Consider the following 24,523-nt stretch of genomic DNA (forward strand, 5'->3'; position numbering starts at 1 on the left):
TTTTCACTTGTAATCCATTTTGCTAGAAGGCATCTATCTCATAACAGAAACAATATTAGCACTTATAATTTAAGAATTTTGGGGGACAATACAATGTACTAACAGAGAAAAAAGAATAAGGGGAAACTATTTTAAAACATTCATCAACAGTAGAATAAAACTCTGCCTAGTAAGAGCATTTAGATTTTCCATTAATTTTGATTTGTCAATGCAGTAGTCAGTTGAATTTAACAAAATTCTTAGACTAGAGTATTATTGAATAAAGATGATATTTTAATATTTATTTATTACACATTAAACTGACCAGCAATTGGATCTGAACTTGCTGCTAGTGGAGACCTCCTGTTTAATGCCTGTGATGAGTCAGAGTTGGAGCAGAGGTTTTATACCTCTGAAGTAATACTAAGTGTTGAAACTAAGAAAGTCACTCCAAAGACTTGCAGCTACATTTAATCACATTTAGCACCACAAAATTGGCTGTCAGAAGTCTAATTAACTATCAGGCATTAGCTCTCTTTTCTGTGCTGCTCACTCGCACAGCCTTTCGTTATAACATCTGGCAAGTTTAAAAAATTCCCTTGAAAACCACTTCTTCCGGGAGCTTTACAACATAGAGTTATGGTGAAATGAACAGTTGTCAGAACAACAAAAACATATTTAATGCTTCATTGTTGAGCCACTATAGGAGACTGTTGAAATATTGGGGTTCCTGGTTAATTCATTTTATGGGCAATCATGCAATTAAGCTTCAAGAGATATTTTAGCAAGGAATTGGTGGATACATATTTTGATTTTACTATTTAGTCATGTGATTTATTTTTCCAGAATTTTTCTGAATTGCAGTCTCTCAGGCTCAGAGTTTACCTGCTTTTCAATCCTGAAGAATGTTCAAGTTAGTCTTTCTTTTCATGATTTTTTTTTGCAACTGCTAAGAGCACTTTCATCATCTAAATATACTTTGTTATCAATTGCAATTCAAGTGTGTATTTGCTTATATGCTTGCTATGATAGCGGCAGATAAACCTGCCAAAACACACAAAATTTTGATAATAAACTATTGTAATATCCGAGAATAATGCAAACTGAGTTTCATGAATGTATTTTTTTCAACTTACATAAGAAAAGTCACATATTTGTGTATACAAGCCTAATCCAAATAATTTTTAATACCTGGAAACTTCAGTCTAAATAAATTGCATAGCAACTCCTTCCTCTATTCACTAACATTTTTGGTTACATGTACCTCTTCTTTTATATTTTAATCTTTAAATTTAAAGGATAGCTCCAAATAATTGTGAAATTCATTTGAAAATAAATTGCCTTTTTTTCTTTCAATTCCTTAGCTACTCATCTCAAACTTGAAAAGTGCCACTTGACTAAATGTGAAATAAACTAGATTTATAAAAGAATAAATGAGGCCGGCGCCGTAGCTTAACAGGCTAATCCTCCGCCTTGCGGCGCCAGCACACCGGGTTCTAGTCCCGGTCGGGGCACTGATCCTGTCCCGGTTGCCCCTCTTCCAGGCCAGCTCTCTGCTGTGGCCAGGGAGTGCAGTGGAGGATGGCCCAAGTGCTTGGGCCCTGCACCCCATGGGAGACCAGGAGAAGCACCTGGCTCCTGCCATCGGAACAGCGCGGTGCGCCGGCCGCAGTGCGCCTACCGCGGCAGCCATTGGAGGGTGAACCAACGGCAAAAAGGAAGACCTTTCTCTCTGTCTCTCTCTCTCACTATCCACTCTGCCTGTCAAAAAAATAAAAAATAAAAAAAAAGAATAAATGAAGACTTGAGTATATGTTTCATTTAAAATCACATCAAGTATAAAATCAGGAAATTATGGTAGGGGTTTAGCCTAGTGGTTAAGTCAGTGGCTGCAACACTGTCCCCCATGTCCAAGTGACAGGGTTCAGTTCCAGGCTGCAGCTCCTGATTCCAGCTTCATACTGATGTGGGACCTGGGAGGCTGCAGAGATGGCTCAAATAGTTGGATTCCTGCCGCACATTGGGGAGACCTGGATTGAGTTCCTAGCTCTTGGCTTCAGTCCTCTCTTGTATGGTTGACACTTGAAGAGTGAAACAGCAGATGAGAGATCGCTAGTAAATAAATAAGAATAAATCAGGAAATTATAGTAAAATATGTATATAAAGTAAAGCAATGTGAATGTCATTCTATGAATGTCCATCTTAAATTGCTGTGTTCAGTGGCTAAAAGCATGCCTCACATTCTGTTGTGAATGTCTTGGGGCCTAAAGTTAAGAGAGAATATAGTTATTTACAACATGCATCAACTGAACTGTTTTTCTTAAATAGAAAGTTCTATTTGCTGACAGGCTGGTGCTAATAATGGTCATTTAGCTTGTTCACTTTTAAATTCAAGACTCAACCTTTTGTAAAATGTATGTGAATCTTTGAGGAAAAGGACATAGCTTTTAAAGTTGTATTTTACTAGCATTGATCTTGAAGGAAGGGTGTATTTTGTTCTGATAATGATTGTTGCTAATATCTGTAAAATTTAAGATTATCTTTTGATGACTCTTTACTGATACGTTTGAAATTGGGTAAGTAACAGTGCTGGCATCCGTACCCAAGGGCCTCTTTGAGTCCCGGCTGCTCCACTTCGAATCAAGCTCCCTGCTAACGTGATTGGGAGTGCAGATAATGGCTCAAATACTTGAGCCCTGACCACCCCCATGGGAGTCCTGGATGCAGTTCCTGGCACTAGCCTGGTCCATCCCTGGGTGTTGTGGCCATTTGAGGAGTGAACCAGGGGATGGAAGCACACTCTGTCTCTTTCCCTTTTACTCTGCCTTTCAAATAAATGAAATAAATATTTTTTTTAAAAGAAAAGCAGCTTTGGGACTAACTAGAAAGAATGATTGTTAGAAATGATTTTGTTTTAGCTTCTTTTAATTAAGAAACATTTAATTGACTCAGAGTGATTGTACGTATTGAGAAGGTACGGGGTGGCATTTCAGCAACATGTACTCTGTGTGCACTGATCAGAGCCATCAGCTCAAATATTTATTATGCTTTTGTGTGGGAACCTGCAACATGCCCTCTAGTAGCTCCTTTGAAATATTAAATTAATTGTTGTCAACCATAGGCTTCCTACTGTGCTATTCTCCCCCCCTCACTCCCTCCCTTTTAAATGAAATGAAAATAGCAAGTTCTTCTTCCTACCCAACTTCACCCCTGTATCCTGTAAACTTCCTCTCTATCCCCTGACCATTCCCAGGCCCCGGTAATCACTATTCTGGTCTCTATTTCCCTGAGGTCAACATTTTACCTTCCACCTGTGAATTAGAACCTGCAACATTTGTTTTTCTATATCTGACTTATTTCACTTACCATCGTGTCCTCTAGTTCCATCCATGTTGCTACACTTGATAGAATGTCACTCATTTTTATGGTGGAATGATTTCCCCCGTGACTATCTGTCCCTTGGAAAGGTGTGCCATAGGCAGCAACTCCCAAGTCAGCTGAATGGACTCCCAGCTTCCACGCGTGGATGTTTCACCGATGTTGACATCACAGTAACTTGCATCTCTCTTAATTAGCATTTGTCTGGAAAACTTTCCCTCCAATCCATTTATTTTTTAACTCAATTTTATTATAGTTTAGGAGTAGCTCCAAAGATCCCTTATATGCATCTATAAGCCCAATCTAAGATTATTTATTTTTTCTGTTCCATGCATGGTGATTTATTTTTAATGTAATAACTATCATTTCATTATTAAAATATCTCTATTTTGCTGTGTTATCATTTTTTCTTGGCTTTTCACTTCTTTTCCTGTGTTGTAATTGATTGATTCTGTTTTATTTAGTGCCTATTAACTTTTGATAGGTTAAAAATTATGAAATATCTTTTAGTAATTTCCTTTGGATGTTTAAGTGGACTGCCAGCCTAACCTGACGAGTAAGTTGCTATATATCATCCTGGGGAACGTGAGACCTTTGAACCCTTTTACTCCACATCTTTGACAACCAAGCCCCTTCACTATTTTACTTTACAAGTATTCAGTGTGTAATGATAAAATCAGATTAGTTAGTATGTTTATGGAAATCCTCACTTCTCCCTCCTCACCAAAGCTGTCATTATTTCCATCATGATTTTTACTGACACAGCCAAGTTACAGTTCTCAACTCTGCCAATTCCTTGGTTCATCACTGCTTCCTATTGTCTCTCTTTGTCTTGGTTCACATGGGCAACTTCTTTCTATTTGTTGACATATGCAAATGGTGCTATAATTTTGGTGGTAGTTATCTGTATATAATTTTATTTCCCAGTCACTCTTAAATAATAATTTATCTCAGTCTGGAATTGCAATAATTATTTTTCCACCAGAATGAAGATACTATTTCATGCTGTTTTGTCATAGTTGCCACTAAGAAGTCTGTTAGTCTGTAGCTGTTCTCAGTAAGCAATCTATTTTTCAATTTATTTCATTTCAATGTGTTCTTTTCTCATTTATTGCTTTGAAGTCTCAACACTTATGCTTTGGTAATGAATTCATTCATAGTAACTATAGTCACTAATCATGTTAACCACTCTGGAGGAATTTAATAATTACATATCGTTCATCCTTACTGAATTTTTATCTTCATGTATTTTAACGCTTAAAATTTTTCTGTAAGTTCTATTTTACTATTTTACATATTTTTATGTCATTTTTTACTTTTTGTACTTTTCTATATTTAATAAAATATTTTGTACTCTTAATTTATTAGCATACTTAATATTTATATCTGATTTTTAAAGAAATGTTTTGATTTCTTGACATATTCCCTTTTTAAGTTCCTTGATTTGTTGAACTCTCTCATAATTATTTGTTTCCCACTGTGATTTGTAAGTTTTTACCTGTGATCATCTGCAGTTATTTTACTTTGCTTCTCTTCTTATTATTTTTGTTTTTGTGAGGGTTGTGTCCTGGTTTGTGCAAACTTTTTTTTTGACAGGCAGAGTTAGACAGTGAGAGAGAGAGACAGAGAGAAAGGTCTTCCTTCCGTTGGTTCACCCCCAAAATGGCCGTTATATCCAGGGCTGTGCCTATCCGAAGCCAGGAGCCAGGTGCTTCCTCCTGGTCTCCCATGCAGGTGCAGGGCCCAAGCACTTGGTTCATTCTCTACTGCCTTCCCAGGCCACAGCAGAGAGCTGGACTGGAAGAAGAGCAACCAGGACAGAATCTGGCGCCCCAACCAGGACTAGAACCCGGTGTGCTGGTGCCACAGGTGGAGGATTAGCCTAGGGGCTGCGATGCTGGCCTTTTTTTTTTTTTTTTTTCTGTGCAAACTTTTGACAATCACATATTCTTATTTTTGCTTTTCTCATAACCCTAGGATTTCTAAATGACTTTGACCAATTTTCATTAGTTTATTTGCTTGAAATTTTTCCATAATGAAAGTAAATGTAATTTCAAATCTGAACACCAGTGTTTTTCAAATATCCAGAACTGAGGTGTTACATCATTTTATGATCATTTTTCTATCTCTCTCTCTCTTTTAAAGATGTATTTATCCATTTGAAAGTCAGAGTTACACAGAGAGGGAAAGAGAGGCAGAGAGAGAGAGAGGTCTTTCATCCGCTGGTTCACTCCCCAACTGGCCATAAAGGCCAGAATTGTGCCAATCCAAAGCCAGGAGCCAGGTGCTTCTTACAGGTCTCTCATGAGGGTGCAGGGGCCCAAGGACTTGGACCATCTTCCACTGCTTTCCCAGGCCATAGTAGAGAGCTGGATCAGAAGTGGAGTAGCCGGGACTAGAACTGGCACCCATATGGGGTGCCGGCATTGCAAGTGGTAGTTTCACCTGCCACTTCACAGCACCGATCCCAGTCATTTTTTCTAACCACAGTATTTGTATGCACTTAAATTTTTCCATTTATTTTTGTCAGTTCTGCATTTAAGAGAGAGGCTCATCAGAAATCCAGGCTTGAAGCAGAATTCTTGCCAGCTCCCATTTTTCCCATTAGCCAAGGGGGCACATAATGCCTTTGGATGCTTACTAAAAAATCCAGATTCTTGACTGTCACATACGATTTTTTTCTTTCTTTAATTCTTTTCCAGTTGTTGGCTGTGTATTAATGGTTTTTGCTTTATTTGATTTATCATTGTTACATATTTGAAGAGACAATTGAATGTGGAATAGTAAATTAGTTATATAAAATCAAAAGGGACAAGAGTCATTGTGGACATAAGCACAGTTTACTTGGCTGGAGAGAGAAATGTAACAATTTATCTGAAATAATAACTCATTTTGGGGAGAAATTGCCTAAAGTTTAAGATTGTGCAAGATCTTTTTTCAGTATTAAAACATGTGAGACTTATGTCTTCAAGTCGTCTATCATACTCTTTTATGCTACAATTTTTATGGATTCATGCTAATGTTTCCTCAAAAAGCAATTTAAAATGTTGCTAATAGGAAATATAGATGTCCCAAAATGACTTAATCTTTCTCATGTTTTAGGAAAAAAAGGGTATTGAAGAAGCATGTATTTTTATTTACAATAAAATTGAAATGCCCTAGTAATTACTTGTAATACATTGCAGTACACAGTGAGATTGCTGAAATTGTCTATGAACTACCACATTTATAACATTAGGAATTGCAAGAATGTGTATTTTTAAGCCTACAAATTGTATATATATAAATTACTTTTATTTTGTTTCTATAAATTTTTCCAGTGTTCAAGCCAGATTTTGTTATGCTCATTTCCTTTATTTTTTTAAGATTCATTTATTTATTCGAAAGCTAGAGTTACAGAGAGAGAGAGAGAGAGAGTTCTTCCATTCACAGGATCACTCCCCAAATGGCCACAATACCCAGGAATGAGCCACGTTGAAACCAGGAGCTAGGAGCTTCATGAGAACCATGTGGGTGCAGTGGCCCAAGCGCTTGGCCATCTTCTGCTGCTTTCCCAAGTGCATTAGCAGGGAGCAGGATCAGAAGTGGAGCAGCTAAAACTCAAACTGTTGCCCATATAGGATGCTAGCATCACAGGTGGTGTCTTAACCATGTATGCATCAAAGCTGGCTGCAGTAAATCACTTTAAGATATAAATCAGTCATGTTGCTGGACTACTGCCGGTGCTCAAGCTCAAAAACTAAGTAAGAGGGGTCTTCAGAAACTTCGTGGAAATTGCACATTAGGGATAAGATATGCATGGATTTCAAAATACTTTGCACCAAAATAAACTCACTTTTCATTTAATACTTCCATAAGCTGTTTGGAGTTCTCTCGTCTGTCTGTATTTCAAATGCTTACATTCACTAAGCAGCTTCTCAATTTCACCTCCCCTGTTTGCCTCAGCCTGATACGCGTTAATACTGGTGACTTCTGCTTCAATCACTCAAGGCTTTCTCTTTACTTTGCCCCTTCAGTACTAAGTTCATGTACAAGTAATGTACTTCTTCCACAGACCCTCCTAAAATAAATTAAATTGGTATTTAGATGATTTAAGGCCTTACAGCTACTGGACCTCCGACAATGCTAATGTTCTATTCCGTATACAGCCCTCTCACCTTCACCCACAAAGTGGGGATATGCTGTTGACTAGAGCGACATCAGTATGCTCTTGACACAGGTGTGCTTCTCGGAAAGTTAAGCATTTCTATTTTAACCTCATGCAGTCTAGTCATAGTTTTCTATTGGAATTTTGAAAGCAATAATATGGACATTTTAGCTTTCCATAGGACAGTGTCCTGGTTTTATAAACCATGTAATTAACCTCTCGGCAGGCAGTTATTTTAAGCATTTACCATGATTACCATAGGGACTGAACTGAGGCTCAAGTGACATTATGTGTATTGTATTAGTCACACACAAATAGAGCCCAAAGCAGGCCAAGTCATGTGTCCGTGAACCTTGACTCTATAAACAGTTGAAAATCAAGACCGCATGCAGGAGTATGTAGACTACTTGGAAGAAAGCTCTGATGATGGAGAACATGTGTATGATTTCTAGCAAAAATAACCTGAAACATCACTTTATGCATGTATCAATGGGGAGGAGTAACACACCCCAAGGATCCAGAGAAATGGGCTGTGAGGGGTTGAAAGAACGCAGTGGTGCATGGGCCTGTTGCATTGTGGGAAACCAGGGAGACAGCCAAGCGAAGAGGCAGACCTAAGACAGCGCAGTGAGCTATGTTTTAAAGGCCTAAACGTATATGGACAGAAAGAATAATTAAAGGGTTTTCCAGAATGTATGTTCTGCATGAAAGTGGTATTGCTTTAATGTGAAGTGTAAGACGTCAGATTAAACAGATGGCATGGAGGTTCTGTGGAATGGTTTTCTCAACTGAAGAGGTATCAAAATCCTGTTAGGCCCTAACTAACAGTGCAACAACTGAGCTATTCAGAGGAGAGGAAGAAGGCCAGGAAACTATGAGAATGGACACTCAGAGTGAAAATCAGACAAAGAGGCCGTGACAGAATTCTTTTTGTTTTATTTGCTTGTTTTATTACATTGAATATATCGATACTATTTCAGCAGTTTTTGGAATCTATGTGTTCTGTGTTTTGGATAATATAAAGGTCAGTTGATCATAGGACATCGTTACAGCTACTCTCAGTTTCACCTAAAGCACAGCAAACAGGGTTCTTCAGTGGCAAATTATATAGAATTTGTAATTCCAAGTTTTGGGGTTTGAGTGCTTACTCCACTAGTCACTGTTGGTACATACTAGGACATGGCTCTTGGGCTACAGTTTCCTTGTCTCTAAAACTGATGTAACACCTATTTCAGAGAATTGCTTCAGGAATATTTTACATATAAACAGAAAAGAGCTCTACCAGGACATAGCAAACACTGCATGAATTGCTATTGTCACCTGCTCATATTATATCTCATTCAAATCCTTAGAACAGATGTGTTTTAGAACTTTGAAACTTTGTGTTGTCAAAAGGCAATATGATTTATGTATATTATAATATAAATGGTTGTCATCTGAAAATGGCTTGTTACTGTTTTTAACTTAAGATGGTGTAAAAGTGATATGCTTTTAACTTAAGATGGTGTAAAGAGTTTCTACTGGCCTGACACCATGAGATATTGATCCTCTCTTGCCATGTAGGGAAGAGGCTGTAGCTCCCACTCTGCAACATGGAGTCATGAGGGAAGTGGCTGATTCCCTGTATGGTACTGTGGTGCTAAGTTGGGATTTTGATAGGCTATGCATATTGAATGCATTTTGGACTTAACAGTTTCAATTTACTGTGAGTTTACCTAGATATACCCCATACTAACTCAAGAAGCAGCTGTGTATGATACCCAAAACATGTACTGTTAAATTCTAATGCTACAGCACATCACTCTGCAATAAGACAGTCATCCTTTGGAAGCAAAACACAAACTATGTTAAGGGTCATATTTTGTATTAACTCAAGGCATTATTTTCTCTATTGTAGGAGATTTTCAAAAGTATGCATACTTCTCTGCACAGCAGACTCATAGGATGACAGATGTCCTAAACAACACTCTGGCCTCAGAATCAGCCCTCAAGGCATTCAGATCTGGCTGAAGAGCCCATGAGAGTATAGCAGGCATGGAAAGCCAAGATATCATGGGAAAAAAAAAAAGACCTAAATGAATGATCTCTGTGAGTGAGATCCCAGTGGAAAGAACGGGGCCATCAAAGAAGGAGGTACCCTTCTCCGAAGGGAGGAGAGAACCTCCACTTTGACTATGACCCTATCGGAATAAGATCAAAGTCAGCGAACTCTAAAGGCTTCCATAGCCCTGGCAACTCATGACTAGAGCCTAGGGAGATTACTGACGCCATGAACAGGAGTGTCAAATTGTTAAGTCAGCAACAGGAGTCACTGTGTACTTACACCCCATGTGGGATCTGTCCCTAATGTGTCGTCTAAAGCCAAGTGATGCTATGACTGGTACTGAAACAGTATTTTTATACTTTGCGTTTCTGTGTGGGCGCAGACTGATGAGGTCTTTGCTAATTATATACTGAAGTGATCTTCTGTATATAAAGAGAATTGGAAATGAAAAAAAAAAAACAACCTGGTGTTAAAATGGAAATGGCATAGAAAATTAATTAATTTGAAAAAAAAATTATGTAGGATCTCTGTCTTTAATGTGCTGTACATTGCTATTTAATGCTATAATTAGTAATCCAATGGTAGTTTTTTCACTTGATGTTGCTATATGGGCAAAATGTTGAAATCTTTACCTAATATATACTAAACTGATCTTCTGTATACAAAGAGAATTGAAAATGAATCTTTACATGAATGGAAGGGGAAAGGGAGCGGGAAAGGGGAGGGTTGCGGGCGGGAGGGAAGTTATGGGAGGGGGGAAGCCATTGTAACCCATAAGCTATACTTTGGAAATTTATATTCATTAAATTAAAGTTTAATAAAAAAAAACCAGAAACTTTGAATTTCCAGAGCTTTCTCTATTTGTGATTATATTTTACTATTTTAAGAGATTGAAAACCTGAGGCCTAAGGACTTTGGGACCATCTCCAGTCCAGTGTAGAGAATGCACATACAGTCCGTGAGGAGACTCTGAGAAAAGATTCATTATTATTTAAGCACCAAAGCTCTCAGAATTTTAAGGAAATGGGAAAGAGGGTGATGCTTCCAAGGAAACTACTCTTCATTATTCCATGCCTAGTATGAGCAAAACCTAGGAGATGATGCTTAAATTCTCTTTTCCCATCCAAACTTGGGTTGAGGGAGAGGCTAAGACAGCTGGCTATAAAAATAGGTTTTCCATCTTAGAATATGCTATCAAACTAAGTAAGCATTCTAATAATGTCATCAGTTTGTAAGATTTTGTTTTTAGTGTATAATCTTTAATGGTGTCCACCAAAAGCACCTCTTTCACCCAAGCTCTCCTTGGAACACTAGATTCAGGTACACAGGCGACCTCTGTTTATACTTTTAAGAGGTTGCAATGAGCTTTCATTAGTGCATTCACAACCAAACTCTCTGTATTCCCTTTTTCCTTGCCACCTAAATCTCCTACTTCTTGTTTGGAATCACTTCCAATCACCATTTCTTTATTTTCTGACCAATTTCCTCATATTCATTGATTAGGCCCTGGTGAATCTGTCTCCATTCTAACTTTAGAATGTGTCCTCTCCTCTCTGTCTTAACACCAAACTTCCTCAGATCAGATTCTTATCCTTTCTGCCCTGGACTTTTGATTCATTTCCCTTTCTTATCACTTCCACCCAGAGTATCTCCAAACTCTTGTGTGTGATCTTGCCACCATGCAGACCTGATAGTGTCTGACTCCTACCTAAAATAATGCAGTGGTGTGGCAATTACTATAAAGTAAAATTCCAAAAAGTAACAAGTTTTCATCTGCCTTTTAGAGTTTTTCACAATACCCACAGGCAACATGTGCATTTTGTGTTCCATTAGTCCTGAATAGGGCATTATTTCCAAAAAATAATGCATTTATAGGAAGGGAAAGAGAGAAGTCACCCATCCAGTTGTTCACTCCACAATGTCTGCAAAGACCATGGCTGGGCCAGACTGAACCTCTCCACATTGGAGACCTGGATGGAATTCCTGGCCCCTAGTATGTACCTGGGTGTCATGGTCATTTGGAAAGTGAACCAGTGAATGAAAGATATATATCTATATCTATATCTATATCTATATCTATATCTATATCTATATAGATATATATCTTTCAAATAAATAAATACATATTTTCAAATAAATAAATAAGTATTTTTATAAAATCCAATTATCTGCCCGTTAGCAATCTATCCTGATTCCATATTTATACATTTCTCTTTCAATAAAAATGTTGTCTGTTGAGGACAGAGTCCAGTCCATGTAGGATATCTGGTGCCAAAACCGTATGCTAAAATGCAATAATCAACTTTTACAACAGCATGTGACATAGTTTAGTCTAAATTTTCATTTTGTTGCCGATCCTTACAATTTAGAGATTACTGGTTAGCACCATTTGGTCTTTCAAAACCCTGAATCAAAGATATTAGAATTAAGTTTGTTAAGTAACTGAGAATTGTTCCTCTGGAATCAGCTGAGCTAGGATAATGTCTCTAGTTAACTCTACCACGCACTTTACATAGTGTGATTTAAGATCACTGTATTTGATCTTAAATCACTAAATATTTGATCTTAAAATCACTAGTATTTGATATTTTAAAATTCAGGCTTGTGGACAAGCACTGCAACTATCCAGAAATGACATTGTGCTTATTTGGAATTCCAGACTACACCGTTAAAGTTTATCTGAGTTCTTGAGACTGATATTAATCCTACTTTTACACCTTAGTGATGCTAAGTATTGCCTTTCCTGCTCTTAACACCACCTATACAAAGTGATAATTCATTTGCTGTGTTGAGAATGCACTGCCCAACTCCTTTTATTATCTTTCTTTTTAAAGATTTTTAAAAATTTATTTATTTGAAAGAGTTAGAGAGGTAGAGACAGAGAGAGAGGTCTTCCATCCAGTGGTTCACTCCCCAGTGGCTGAAACGGCCAGAGCCATGCTATCCAAAGCCAGGAGCCAGGAGCTTCTTCCGGGTCTCCCACACGAGTGCAGGGGCACAAGGAGTTGCTGTATCTTCCATTGCTTTCCCAGGCCTTAGCAGAGAGCTGGATCAGAAGAAGAACAGCTGAGACTAGAACTAGCACCCATATGGATGCTAGGGCTTTAACCTGCTATGCCACAGTGCCGGCCCCCAACTCCTTTTGCTACCCAAGTTTGCATTTTTGACCTGCTGTTTGCATCCTCAGTCCTTAGTCTTCTGGATCTTCTCCTCATGACCTAGGCCTTCTCTTACAGTACTCGGTTTTCATTCACATTCATTTTCTGTCCTGCCCAACCCCTACACAACTTTGCCGGCTCAGACATTTTGTCCATTAGCAGCTGGGTCAGGCTCTATCCTTGCAAACTCATCATGGTCTGGCAGTCAGTGAAGAACTCTAGACTAAAACCAAGCATTTTGATTCAAGAATGTGGGAAACTCCACATCATAAATTGAATGAAGCTCAAAGGTTAAATTATAAGTCAGTTGTTTGAAATAACAGGCTGCATTTTTCTGAAGCAAAACCAATGCCATAGTATTTGTTAGGTCTCCAGGTTAGTGTACCTCAATCAGAAAGAGTATGAAGACTGCGATAAAGAGAAGAATATGAACAAGTGAACTCTGGTGCAGGTGAAACATTTCCAGAGGTAGTTTTATTGTATGCTTGAAAAAAAGCTAAGTAAATGATGCAGAATAAGTAAGATATGTTATGTTGAGAAATCTGGAAAGAAGAGATAGCAACAGAGTGAGGTGATAAGTGTATTCCAGGCCTCTTTAAGACACAGGATTGATTCTAACCCATGGGCTTCAGCCAAGAGGAAATTGGTTGTGTTATTGTTATGATTTCAATAATAAAATTTTGAGCATCTGTATTTACAGTGTGTGGTGTTTTGTAGTTTTTAAGTTGTCAACAGTGTGAGTTCTACTAAAAAAATACAGTTGGCTAAAATTACATGCACGCTCATTGTAGATCCTAACAATAGGTCTGATTGTTCCTGCTCCTGTTCTATTATATTTTACCTTCTTACAAATAATTCTCCACTTATTTGTTATTTACACGGAATTTTATGTAAAACATTCTCATGAAAGTCTTTTTCATGTATGAGATTTAGTCTAATCTTTCTCTTTCTAACATATACACATTTTTGAGTCCCCAGTTTCTATTCTGAGATATAATGGTGTAATAGGATTTTTTAAATTTTTTTTTAAAATTTATTTGACAGGTAGAGTTATAGACAGTGAGAGAGAAAGACAGAGAGAAAGGTCTTCCTTCCATTGGTTCACCCCCGAAATGGCCACCATGGATGGTGCCGCGCTGATCTGAAGCCAGGAGACAGGTGCTTCTTCCTGGTCTCCCATGTGGGTGTAGGGGCCCAAGAACTTGGGCCATCCTCCACTTGTGCCTTCCCGGGCCACAGCAGAGAGCTGGACTGGAAGAGGAGCAACCAGGACTAGAACCCAGCGCCCATTTGGAATGCCTGCGCCGCAGGCGGAGGATTAATCAAGTGAGCCACAGAGCCGGCTCAGGGGTGTAATAGGATTTTGACAACTACCCAATATAGGTTATGTGAACTAGGAGAAATAACCAAGATACTAACAGTCTCCATTCAAGATATCATAGCAAAGTTTAACAATGATATTTCACATGCAATGTTTGTGTTTTAAAATGAAAATATTTCTTTTCATTTTCAAAATAAAATATCCTATCTTAAATATAATCAAAGTGAGTATATTCATATATTTGTGTATAGTACAGAGTTTGTCAGCCATTATTTAATTGTTAGAAAAATCCAAGTTTAGTTAATTTTTTGAATCAATCTCAATAATCAGATCTCAAAATGAAGATCAGGAAGTGCCTTAAACATGCTTAATGCCTTCTAAGCTGTTTTGTACTTTTCTGTGTTGTCCATCAGTGAGATTCTATGATTTTTAGTGCAGTGGGTTGATGAGAATTTATAAATTATTGGTGGTTTAAACTAATATAGGATAATAAAAATGTTCTAGCCGTTTTCATTTGCGTAGTAATCAAAGTATATTCAACATTTTTAGAAAATAACATTTAATATAGCTTATTTTAATTTTTGAAGCTACTTTGAAGCTACAAGAAGCTAATTTATCAGATCATTGTTTATTTTAGCAAATGGCCAAAAATCCAAACCTTTCTTTAGTATGGAGGAGACTGAAACGTGTATGCTACAAAGGGATACATTTAATGTCTTGACCATTTTATTGTGGTAAAATATGATATTGATTAGATAATATTTCATCAACCATCAGTGTTAATATTCCTTTTTAAAAGACTCATTTACTTCAAATGGAAAGTGACAGGGGAAAAGAGAGAGTTAGTTAGTTCTTGAATCTGGTGGTTTACTTCCCAAATGCTTGCAGCAGCCAGGACTGGAACAGGCTGAATTCAGGAGCCTGGAACTCTGTGGAAGCCACCTATCTGGGTGGCAGCGGCCCAAGCACTTGAGTGATCGATCATCCATGGCCTTTCCAGGTGACTTGGAAGAAGAGCAGCCGGGACTCCCACTGGAACTCTAATACAGCATGCAGCTGTCCCAAGACGTGGCTTAACCCAATGCACCATAACACCTGCTGCACTATTTGTTATTTTAAATCTCATGCTTATTTAAAAGCTTAAACAAGAGTTTTGCATACAATTACTTTGTATCTTTTAAACAAAAATGTGTTTTGCTATCCATATTTTATTGAGTTCATCAATAATCAAATTATATTCACCTTATTTAAGTTAGATTTAACTCATTTAAAGCTAAAATTGGTTTGTGCATAACAGATGTCAGTTTGAGTTTACGCAAGGTTTAATGTCTGAAGGAATTTGGCTCAGATCCACCTTTTATGCTCCTGGGACAGCCCAGGGCCCTTCTAAATACCAGTGTTTCTGCATATTCCAAATGCATATTTTTCTGGTCATCCTGGCTTTATTTTTACTCATGCCCTAGAATGTTTTCAGTTTTCCATCTTTCATTTCTTCTCTCAATTTTGGCGTGGACCCAACTGTACTCTTAATGCCTTTCCCTTACTTATACCAACTCCCCTTCCAACAGTCCCTTAACAATCTCAACGAAACATCACTGACCATAACCAACATGGATTACCTATAGCAGTATTATTCATAATACCTAGAAAATTTCAACACGCAAACTTCCCATCTACTAGTCTATATGTAGGTAAAATATAGAATATCCATACAATAACATTATTTAACAAAACCAAGAGGATAGAGTGTGGTTTAATCTCAGAAACACTGTGCGGAGTGAAACATGATGGACACAACCAGACCACTTACTTTATGATTTGATTTATAGGAAATGTCCAGAATAAGCAAATCGATAGAGACACAAATTAGACTAATGTTTGTTTAGTAATAGGAGGGAAGAGAGTGAGAGGTGATAACTAGAAGATACATTTGAGTTTTCTGCTGGTGAAAATATTTTAAATTGATCGTAATGTTAGTTTCTTTTTTTAATTTATTTTTAAAGGCTTATTTATTTATTTGAATGGCAGAGAAAGAGAGAGAGGGAGAGTATGTGTGTCTTCCATCTGTTGGTTCACTCTCCAAATGGCCACAGTGGTTGGAGCTGAGCCAGTCTGAAGCCAGGAGCCAGGAGCTTCTTCCAGGTCACCCACATAGGTGCAGAGACTCAAGCACTTGTGCCATCTTCTACTGCTTTCCCAGACCATTGCAGAGAGCTGGATCGGAAGTGGAACAGCCAGGACTCAAACCCAGCCCATATGGGATGCTGGCACTGCAGGCAGTGGCTTTACCACAGCACTGGCCCCGATGTTAGTTTCACAATTGTAAATATAACTAAAACCATTGATTATAAATGTTATATGAATGGATTATAGAATATCTTAATTTCATTTCTATAAAACTGTGACAAAAATTATCGATGTGTTACATATTATTTGTGTTGGCAGAGACCTAGAAGAGGTTTGCTTGAAGAAATGGAGTTCAATTATTAGGCACAAATAATCTAAAAATGAAGATGCGTCATCATCCTAGTTGTTGCTATGATGCTGTCAGACCCAAAAATTCTGTTCTCCACTTTTCTTGGACATCCAGAGACTCATTAATCCCCAGTGACAGCCGTAGGACTCCATGCATTTTACCTTCTGCGTAGAATGAAGGAGATTAACTGTAAACACTGATTCTGGGGCCTAGAAAAAGCATCTCTTACCAGAGGACGAAGGTGAAGAACAGTTACACGTCAATGTTGTGGAAATTACTTGCGACCAATGTGTTTGATTAGAATAGATACCGCCCCTGAACAGAGATTGGTTTTAACATTTTCTGCGCAATTTCTGTCCTTTTTATTTTCAGCTTTAGATCCAGCTAAAGATCCATGCTTAAAGATGAAATGCAGTCGCCATAAAGTATGCATTGCCCAGGATCCTCAGACGGCACTCTGTGTTAGTCACCGGAGGCTTACACACAGGTAAACATGGCTAAATTAAATGCCACTGACAGAACAGTACTCCTTAGCACAAATAAATGCGGAGCATAAATATTTGGTAGTGTCTGCTAATCTTGTGTACAGAGTTTTATTGAAACAGTTTCAGAAGCTTGATTAAGACAATTATGATTCACCTGGATTAAACTCTGCTATAAATCAGAGTCACTGTGGATTATAGAATTTAAGGCATGCATTTATTGTTGACTAAAGGAAATTTTTCAAATATTGTATTAAAATATTTTTCTATATATTTGTGCTTTTTAAGGTTTAAAGAATAATTAGTTTTGGGACCCTCTCAATATTTTTTTGTGGCTACACTTTCCCACAGGAAAGGGTTAGAAACAAATTTAAAGGGTAGAAATAAATTGACTGATGTTTGTAAAAGAAATAAGCTAGCAATCACTTTATAGGGATTTGGGTCTGGCACTCTTTGGAATATCTTCCTTAGGAAGCACAAATATTGTTCTTTGGGGGCTGACAAAAAAAGGAAAAGAAAGGATTTCAAATGTGTGTTCTAACAATCAGTAGTGTTCCTGTAAGGTAGGCTGTGTTTTTTTAATTCTTTAAAATTTTTTTCTCCCCAAAGAAACCTTTTATTTAAGGAATACAGACTTTATTAATTTATAAGTACAACTTTAGGAATATAGTGATTCTTCCTACCATATCTGCCCTCCCACTCACTTTCCCATGCCTCCTTCTCCCTCTCCTGTTCCTAGGCCCATTCTCCACTAAGTTCCATTTATGGTTAGCTTTGTACACAGAATATCAGCTCTCTACTAAGTAAAGAGTTCAACAATTTGCATTGTGAAAAAAAAAAAAAGCAAACAAAAAACTGTACTTCAACAATCAAGATAAGGGCTGCTCAAAGTCATTGCATCTTGAAGTTAATTTCACTTCTTTTTTATTATTTATTTAATTAACTTTAACAAAGCAGCCAAGAATTATACCTCTTTTGGGAACACTTAGACATGGTTATAATACAACTCTTTGAGGACAGAGGTCCTGCATGGGAAGTAAGTGCACAGTGACTCCTGTTGTAAATTTAATAATTAACACTCTTATGTGTGAGGTCAGTGATCACCTGAGGCTCTTGACATGAGCAGCGTAGGCACTGGAAGCCTTTTGAGTCCATAGACTCCATCAATATTTAGACAGGGCCATAAGCAAAGCGGAAGTTTTCTTCTCCCTTTAGAGAAAAGTACATCCTTCCTTGATGGCCACTTCTTTCCAATGGGTCTCATGCACTGTGATCCTTCATGTAGGACATTTTTTGCCACAGTATCTTGGCTTTCCATTCTTGAAATGCTCTCGTTGGCTTTTCAGCCAAACCAGAATGATTCTGAGATCAGAGTGCTATTTAAAGTAATTGTCATTCTATGAGTCTACTGTGTGGACTGCTTCCCATGTTGGACATTCCTTCCTTTTTAATTCTATCTATTATTAATACCAGAACCTTAACACTTAAGATGGTATTTTTACCACCCAGCTTAAGGGGACTTACTTTAAAGTGTTTATTTAAAGCTTAAGGGGCAAGTTTTTAAACTGTATTCTTAGAAGTAGCTCTGTAGGAATTAATGCAGAACTATACAGCTTTACAGTTATAAACTTAATACACTTCATATTTACAACTTCAGGAACATGGTGATTCTTCCCACCGTGCCTACCCTCCCACCCATACTCTCAACCCTGTTTCCTCCTCCCTCTCTTATTTCAACTCTTATATTTTACTGAGATCTATTATCAGTTGACTTTGTACACATATGCTTAACTCTATGTTGATTGAAGTGTTCAACAAATAGTATTAAAAAAGAAAAAAAAACTATTTCTCAACAGTCAAGACAAGTCATTGCTTCTCAGAGTGTAATTTCACTTTTACAGAGTGGGTGGGCTGTGTTTTGAGAAGGATCAGAAATTTAAGAAATCACTTGTGTTATTTGGTGCTGAGTTGTAAAGGTTGGAACATACCACAGCCAAGTAACTAAACGAAACAGGTGTATTTACTGCTTTTAATACTTTTTTAGGAATTCTCTTAGATCTACTATTTCCTATGATGGTCGACTGAATTCATGTATTGCTTTTAAGTCATTGAATCAAGGAATTTTGCTCTTTGGATATGGTCAGAAAATAATTGGATTTTTGGATTTAGCATTCTTGCATATAAATTCTATAAAAATGGGAGACTTCAAAAAGCTTCTGGAAGAATGGAATTAAATAATGTGTTTCCATTAGAAATCCAAGTCCTGTTTTTTTTTTTTTTCATAATACTTATTTTTCATTAATTCCTGGGAGACTTCCCATAGGCATGAATTTAAACTTATATTTTACTTCAATTTTTTACTAACTTTTTAAAAGTTTGTTAAGATTTACTCATGGAAAATAAATGAGGGCGAGGTCAAAATTAACTTGTGGTTGATCCCTCCCCTAAGTTGGAGGCTTAATCAATTAGTTTCATTTAAAAGCACAAGTTCAAGAAAATCTAGTGAAAGCTTCCATCTGTACTGATTTAGCAAGTTTTCAATGAATTGACCCAAATCCACGAGCAACTGAGGCTCTCACAGTTAATACCGTTCCTGCCTGGGAGAACACCTGTTGAACAACGGAAGCTGAGAGAGGTTAGAGTCCCTGATTGGAGGTCACAGAGCTCAGGATTTTCCAAGCTTCAATCCATAGCTTTACTGTCCTTACTGAGAGCAGGGTCTGTGCATTTTACAACTGTGCATCCTGCTGTTTCACTAACTATGATTGCACAAAGACTGAGCTACTTACAAAGAGAAACTTCTGTCTTGACGTAATAAAGACTCTCAGAAACTGATAGGCACAGTAGTCCTGGCTGGATACAAAACTGTGTGTAGCTTTGCTTTGGTGTAGTAGGAGAGTTGAGGAGTAGGTGAAACCAAGAGGCTAGCGAGTGGACTTCAGTGTGTTATGTACCTAGTACTTACTGCTGTTCTGATACTGATAGGGACTATTTAAAAACTCAGTGCACATTGTGTTCTGTAAAAGCTAGTTTGCAAAGAATTGATGTTGAGATGGATGTTTAATATGCTATATTTGCTTTGAGAATGTCAGTACATAGTGAATGTTTATATAATCCTTGGAGAAGAAGAACTTTGCCAGGAAGTTTGATCAATAAAGACAGCTAATATAAATAACCTAGATCATAGATTTGTAGATGTGTGTGTGTATGTGTGTGTTTGTATTTTGGGAGTTGAGTAGAGAAATCAGAGAAAGATGACTTCATTAATCAATTTTGACTATTTACACAGTTCAGATTAGAAATTGCTCCTTTTTTGTTGATAAAAAGAAACAATTTATGTTTTCTTCACTTTATTTCATAAAAGAGAATGGAAATGTAGTCTGTTGCTTGTGTCTGCAGGCAGAGCCCCTGCATTTAGAAAACAGGCCATGCTGAGTCCTTTCCCCTAAACTATATCTCACGCACGTCTACATTACCTTAGAATCCTGATCTTATAGTGCTCACCATATTTGTAATAGCTTAACTAGTATTTTAAAAATATTTATGTGTAACCATATATTTGTAAAATTTATTTATTTGAAAGAGTTAAAGAAAGAGGTAGAGACACAGAAAGAGAGAGAGGTCTTCCATCCACCAATTCATTCCTCAAATGGCTGCAACATCCAGAGCAGGGCTGATCCGAAGCCAGGAGTCAAGAGCTTCTTCTGGATCTCCCACGTGGGTGCAGGGACCCAAGGACTTGGGCCATCTTCCACTGCTTTCCCAGGTGCATTAGCAGGGAGCTGAATCAGAAGTGGAGCAGCTGGGACTCAAACTGACACCCATATGGGGTGCTGGCATCTTAGGGGGCAGCTTTACCTGCTACACCATAGTGCTGGCCCCAATTCATTTTCTTGATTAGGTGGCTCATTATGTGCTGTACACTAGCCTTGACCACCTCCACCACTGCCAGTGTAGAAAATGGTGGTGTCAGCTATTCATACATGTCTATGCAGAATTGGCTTCAAGCTTTCATTATAACTGTGTTCTTGTGCCAAATTTCTGCTATCATTATCATTATTAGTGTGAACCAAACCATTTTATAAATATTAAGAAAGAACTGAAACTGCACTGTGTTTTCCCAGTGTGGTAAAATAATGAATTATTTAGATGGCTTAATATAAAGTATAGAATGAGTTTCCAAGCTTTGAATATGGTGCACTTTTTTATATTCCCACCATGGGAAAAAGTTCTGCAGATGCTGCTCGCTGAGGGATTTTTTCTCCTCATTGTTTCTTCATGTTGTGAGCAAGAAGCCCAGTGTTTTATGCTCCCTTGCTGGCTGTGCAGCTGCAGATAATTAACACTAGGTCTAGATCAGTGTTTCTGGCACCAATCGATGCTGCTGATATTAAAGAGAAAGATTTGGCATAATACAACAGAGAGGATAAGGCTGAAGAAGTTGTAGGACAAAACCAGCCATGTTAATTTCTGCTTCATTTACACTGAAGAAAAAAAATCAATAAGGAAATGCTTTTGGCCTCCTAAGAAGGCATTGCACAACAAGAAATGATAAAATGTATCTAAAATGCTTCTTATCAATGATAGGTACCAAAAGAAATGATTTCCAAAACACCTCATGTACTTTTTGTGATTCATGTTTTGTAATATCCATATTAAAAGAAAATTGAAATGTTTGTGTGGTTATTAACTGTGTAACTGTGTTATTTGCACTTCTGTTGTTCTAGTCTTGGAATATTTGAGATGAAAAGAGTCAAACATGGGGGGGTTTCCAAGATGGCGGAATAGCAACTGGACTGTCTGAATCACAAGGGGCAAAATTAATGTTTAAAAAGGGTTAAGGGGGCAACACTGTGGCGTAGCAGCTAAAGATGCCACGTGCAGTGCCAGCATCCCATACGAGCTCTCGGATTCAAGTGGCTGCTCCACTTCCAATCCAGCTCTCTGCTCTGGCCTGGGAAAAACGGAAGAAGGCCCAAGTCCTTGGGCCCCTGTACCCATGTGGGAGACCAAAAGAAGCTCCCGGCTCCTGGCTTCAGATCAGCCCTGCTCTGATCACTGCAGCCATTTTAGGAATGAACTGGCAGAAAATAGAGGAAGATACAAAAAAATGGAAAAATCTTCCATGTTGATGGATTGGAAGAATCAATATCATCAGATGTCCATACGACAGAAAGCAGTTTACAGATTCAATGTGATACCAATCAAAATACCAAGGACATTCTTCTCAGATATAGAAAAAACTTTGTTGAAATACATATGGAAACACAGGAGACTCCCAAATAGCTAAAGCAATCTTATACAACAAAAACAAAGCCAGAGACATCACAGTACCAAATTTCAAGACATACTACAGGGCAGTTTTAATCAAATTAGCCTGGTACTGGTACAAAAATAGAAGGGTAGAAGAATGGAACAGAATAGAAACACCTGAAATCAATCCAAGCATCTACAAATAACTTATCTTTGGCAAAGGAACTAAAATCAACCCCTGGAGCAAGGACAGACTCTTCAACAAATGGTGCTGGGAAAACTGTATTGCCATATGCAGAAGCATGAAGCAAGACCCCTACCTTAAACCTTTCACCAAAATCCATTCAAAATGGATTAAATACCTAAATCTATGATCTGACACCATCAAATTATTAGAGAACATTGGGGAAACCCTACAAGACATTGGCATAGACAAAGAGTTCCTGTAAAGACCCCAGAGGCACAGGCATCAAAGTCGACAAGTGGGATTATATCAAACTGGAAAGCTTCTGCACTACAAACAATCAGCTAGTGAAGAGATAGCAGACAGAACGGGAGAAAATATTACTGTAAAACTGATAAAAGTTTCATAACCAGAATATATAAAGAGATCAAGATACTCAACAACAACTAAACAGACAGCCCAGTTAAGAAATGGGCAAAGGACTTAAACAGACATTTTTCAAAAGAGGAAAACCAAATGGCCAACAGAAACATGAAAAAATGTTCAGGATCATCACTAGCCATCAGGGAAATGTAAATCAAAGACCACAATGAGGCTTCACCTCATCCTGGCTTTCATACAGAAATGGCTTTCATACAGAAATCAACAAACAACAAATGTTTGTGAGGATGTGGAGGAAAAGGTACCCTAATCCACTGTTGGTGGGAATGTAAACTGGTGAAGCCATTATGGAAGACAGTGTGGAGATATCTCAGAGGTCTGAATATAGACCTTCCACATGACCCAGTCATCCCACTCCTGGGAATCTACCCAAGGGAAAGGAAATCAGCATATTAAAGAGCTTTCTGTACCACAATGTTTATTGCAGTTCAGTTCACAATAGCAAAAACATGGAATCAACCCAAATGCCCATCAACTCAAGAAATTATGGGCTAATATTTACACCATGGAATACTACACAGCAGAAAAAAAAAACAAACCCTGAAGTTCGGTCATTTGCAAGAAAATGAATGAAACTGGAAAACATCACACTTAGTGAAATACTTAGTGTTCCCAAATGGACAAATTCTGTATGTTCTCCCTGACATGTGATAACTAATAAAGCACCTAAATGACAACACGTAGAAATGAAATTGACACTTTGAGAAGCAATGATTGTGAACAGCATTTCTCTTACTGTTGAGGAACAACTTCATATTCTATATCTTTATTTATCTTTCTTTACATTTATAATATTTCCCTTATCTTTTTCCCTTTTATATGATTCATTGATGCTATATGTAACATAGAGTTAATCATATATGTATAAAGTTATATGAAAATAGATCTTTGTAAAGAATAAGAGTGAGAATAAGAAAGGAAGAGAAAGGTGGTTGGGCATGAAGGTGAGAGGGCAGGCACAGTGGGAAGAATCACCAAGATCATAAATTTGTAATTGTGAAATGTATAATGTATGCAACTGCAAAGCAGTATAGCCTTACATACATTCATACGGACATACTTCTAAGCATGAAACCTAACAACTAGCTATAAGACCCCAAAAGCCCTTAAGCTGGCTGATAAAAATAGCACATAAGTGTTAACAAAGATCAAATGGATAGAAACAAGTGGTAAAGTGACCATATAGATATGATCAAGAGTTAACATGATCATATTAATAGGACTAAGTGTTTGGAAACTAGAATAGACAGAGTTAAAAGGGAGTGAAGGCTCCGACATGGGAAGTAGTCCATACAGCATTCTCATAGAATCAGCCTTTAAGACAGTCCAGTCTGGCTGGAAAGCCCAGGAGGAGCATTTCAGGCATTGAAAGCCAAGATGTTCTGGTAAAAAAAATAATTCCTACCTAAAGGACCCCTTTGGGTGAGACCCCAGTGGAAAGAAGTGATCACCAAAGAAGGAGGTACTTTTCTCTGAAGGAAGGAGAGAACTTCCACTTTGCTTATGACCTTGTCAAGCTACTGGGTCCAAAAGGCTTCCACAGCCGAGGCAGCTCATGTCAAGAGCCTTGGGTGATCACTGATCTCATATATAAGAGTGTTATTCGTTAAATAAACAACAAGATTCACGATGCACTAACTTCCCATGCAGGACCTCTGTC

The 24,523-nt window shown here is 37.7% G+C and overlaps 1 protein-coding gene across 5 annotated transcripts in view; it reads left to right on the forward strand.

The window, feature by feature from the left end:
• The window catches only part of LOC133765477 (testican-3-like), a 477,867-nt gene that overhangs the window by 222,084 nt on the left and 231,260 nt on the right, over positions 1-24,523 (forward strand). For 4 of the 5 annotated variants that reach the window (XM_062199039.1, XM_062199040.1, XM_062199038.1 and 1 more), the window contains one exon: positions 16,876-16,990. The exons of the other annotated variant lie outside the window; for it this stretch is intronic. In XM_062199039.1, coding sequence (XP_062055023.1) covers positions 16,876-16,990 — 115 coding nt within the window. The remainder of the gene's footprint in view (positions 1-16,875; positions 16,991-24,523) is intronic. 5 annotated transcript variants of the gene reach the window in all.

Source organism: Lepus europaeus, chromosome 8 (genome assembly GCF_033115175.1).
Source record: "Lepus europaeus isolate LE1 chromosome 8, mLepTim1.pri, whole genome shotgun sequence".
NCBI classification, from domain to species: Eukaryota; Metazoa; Chordata; class Mammalia; order Lagomorpha; family Leporidae; genus Lepus; species Lepus europaeus.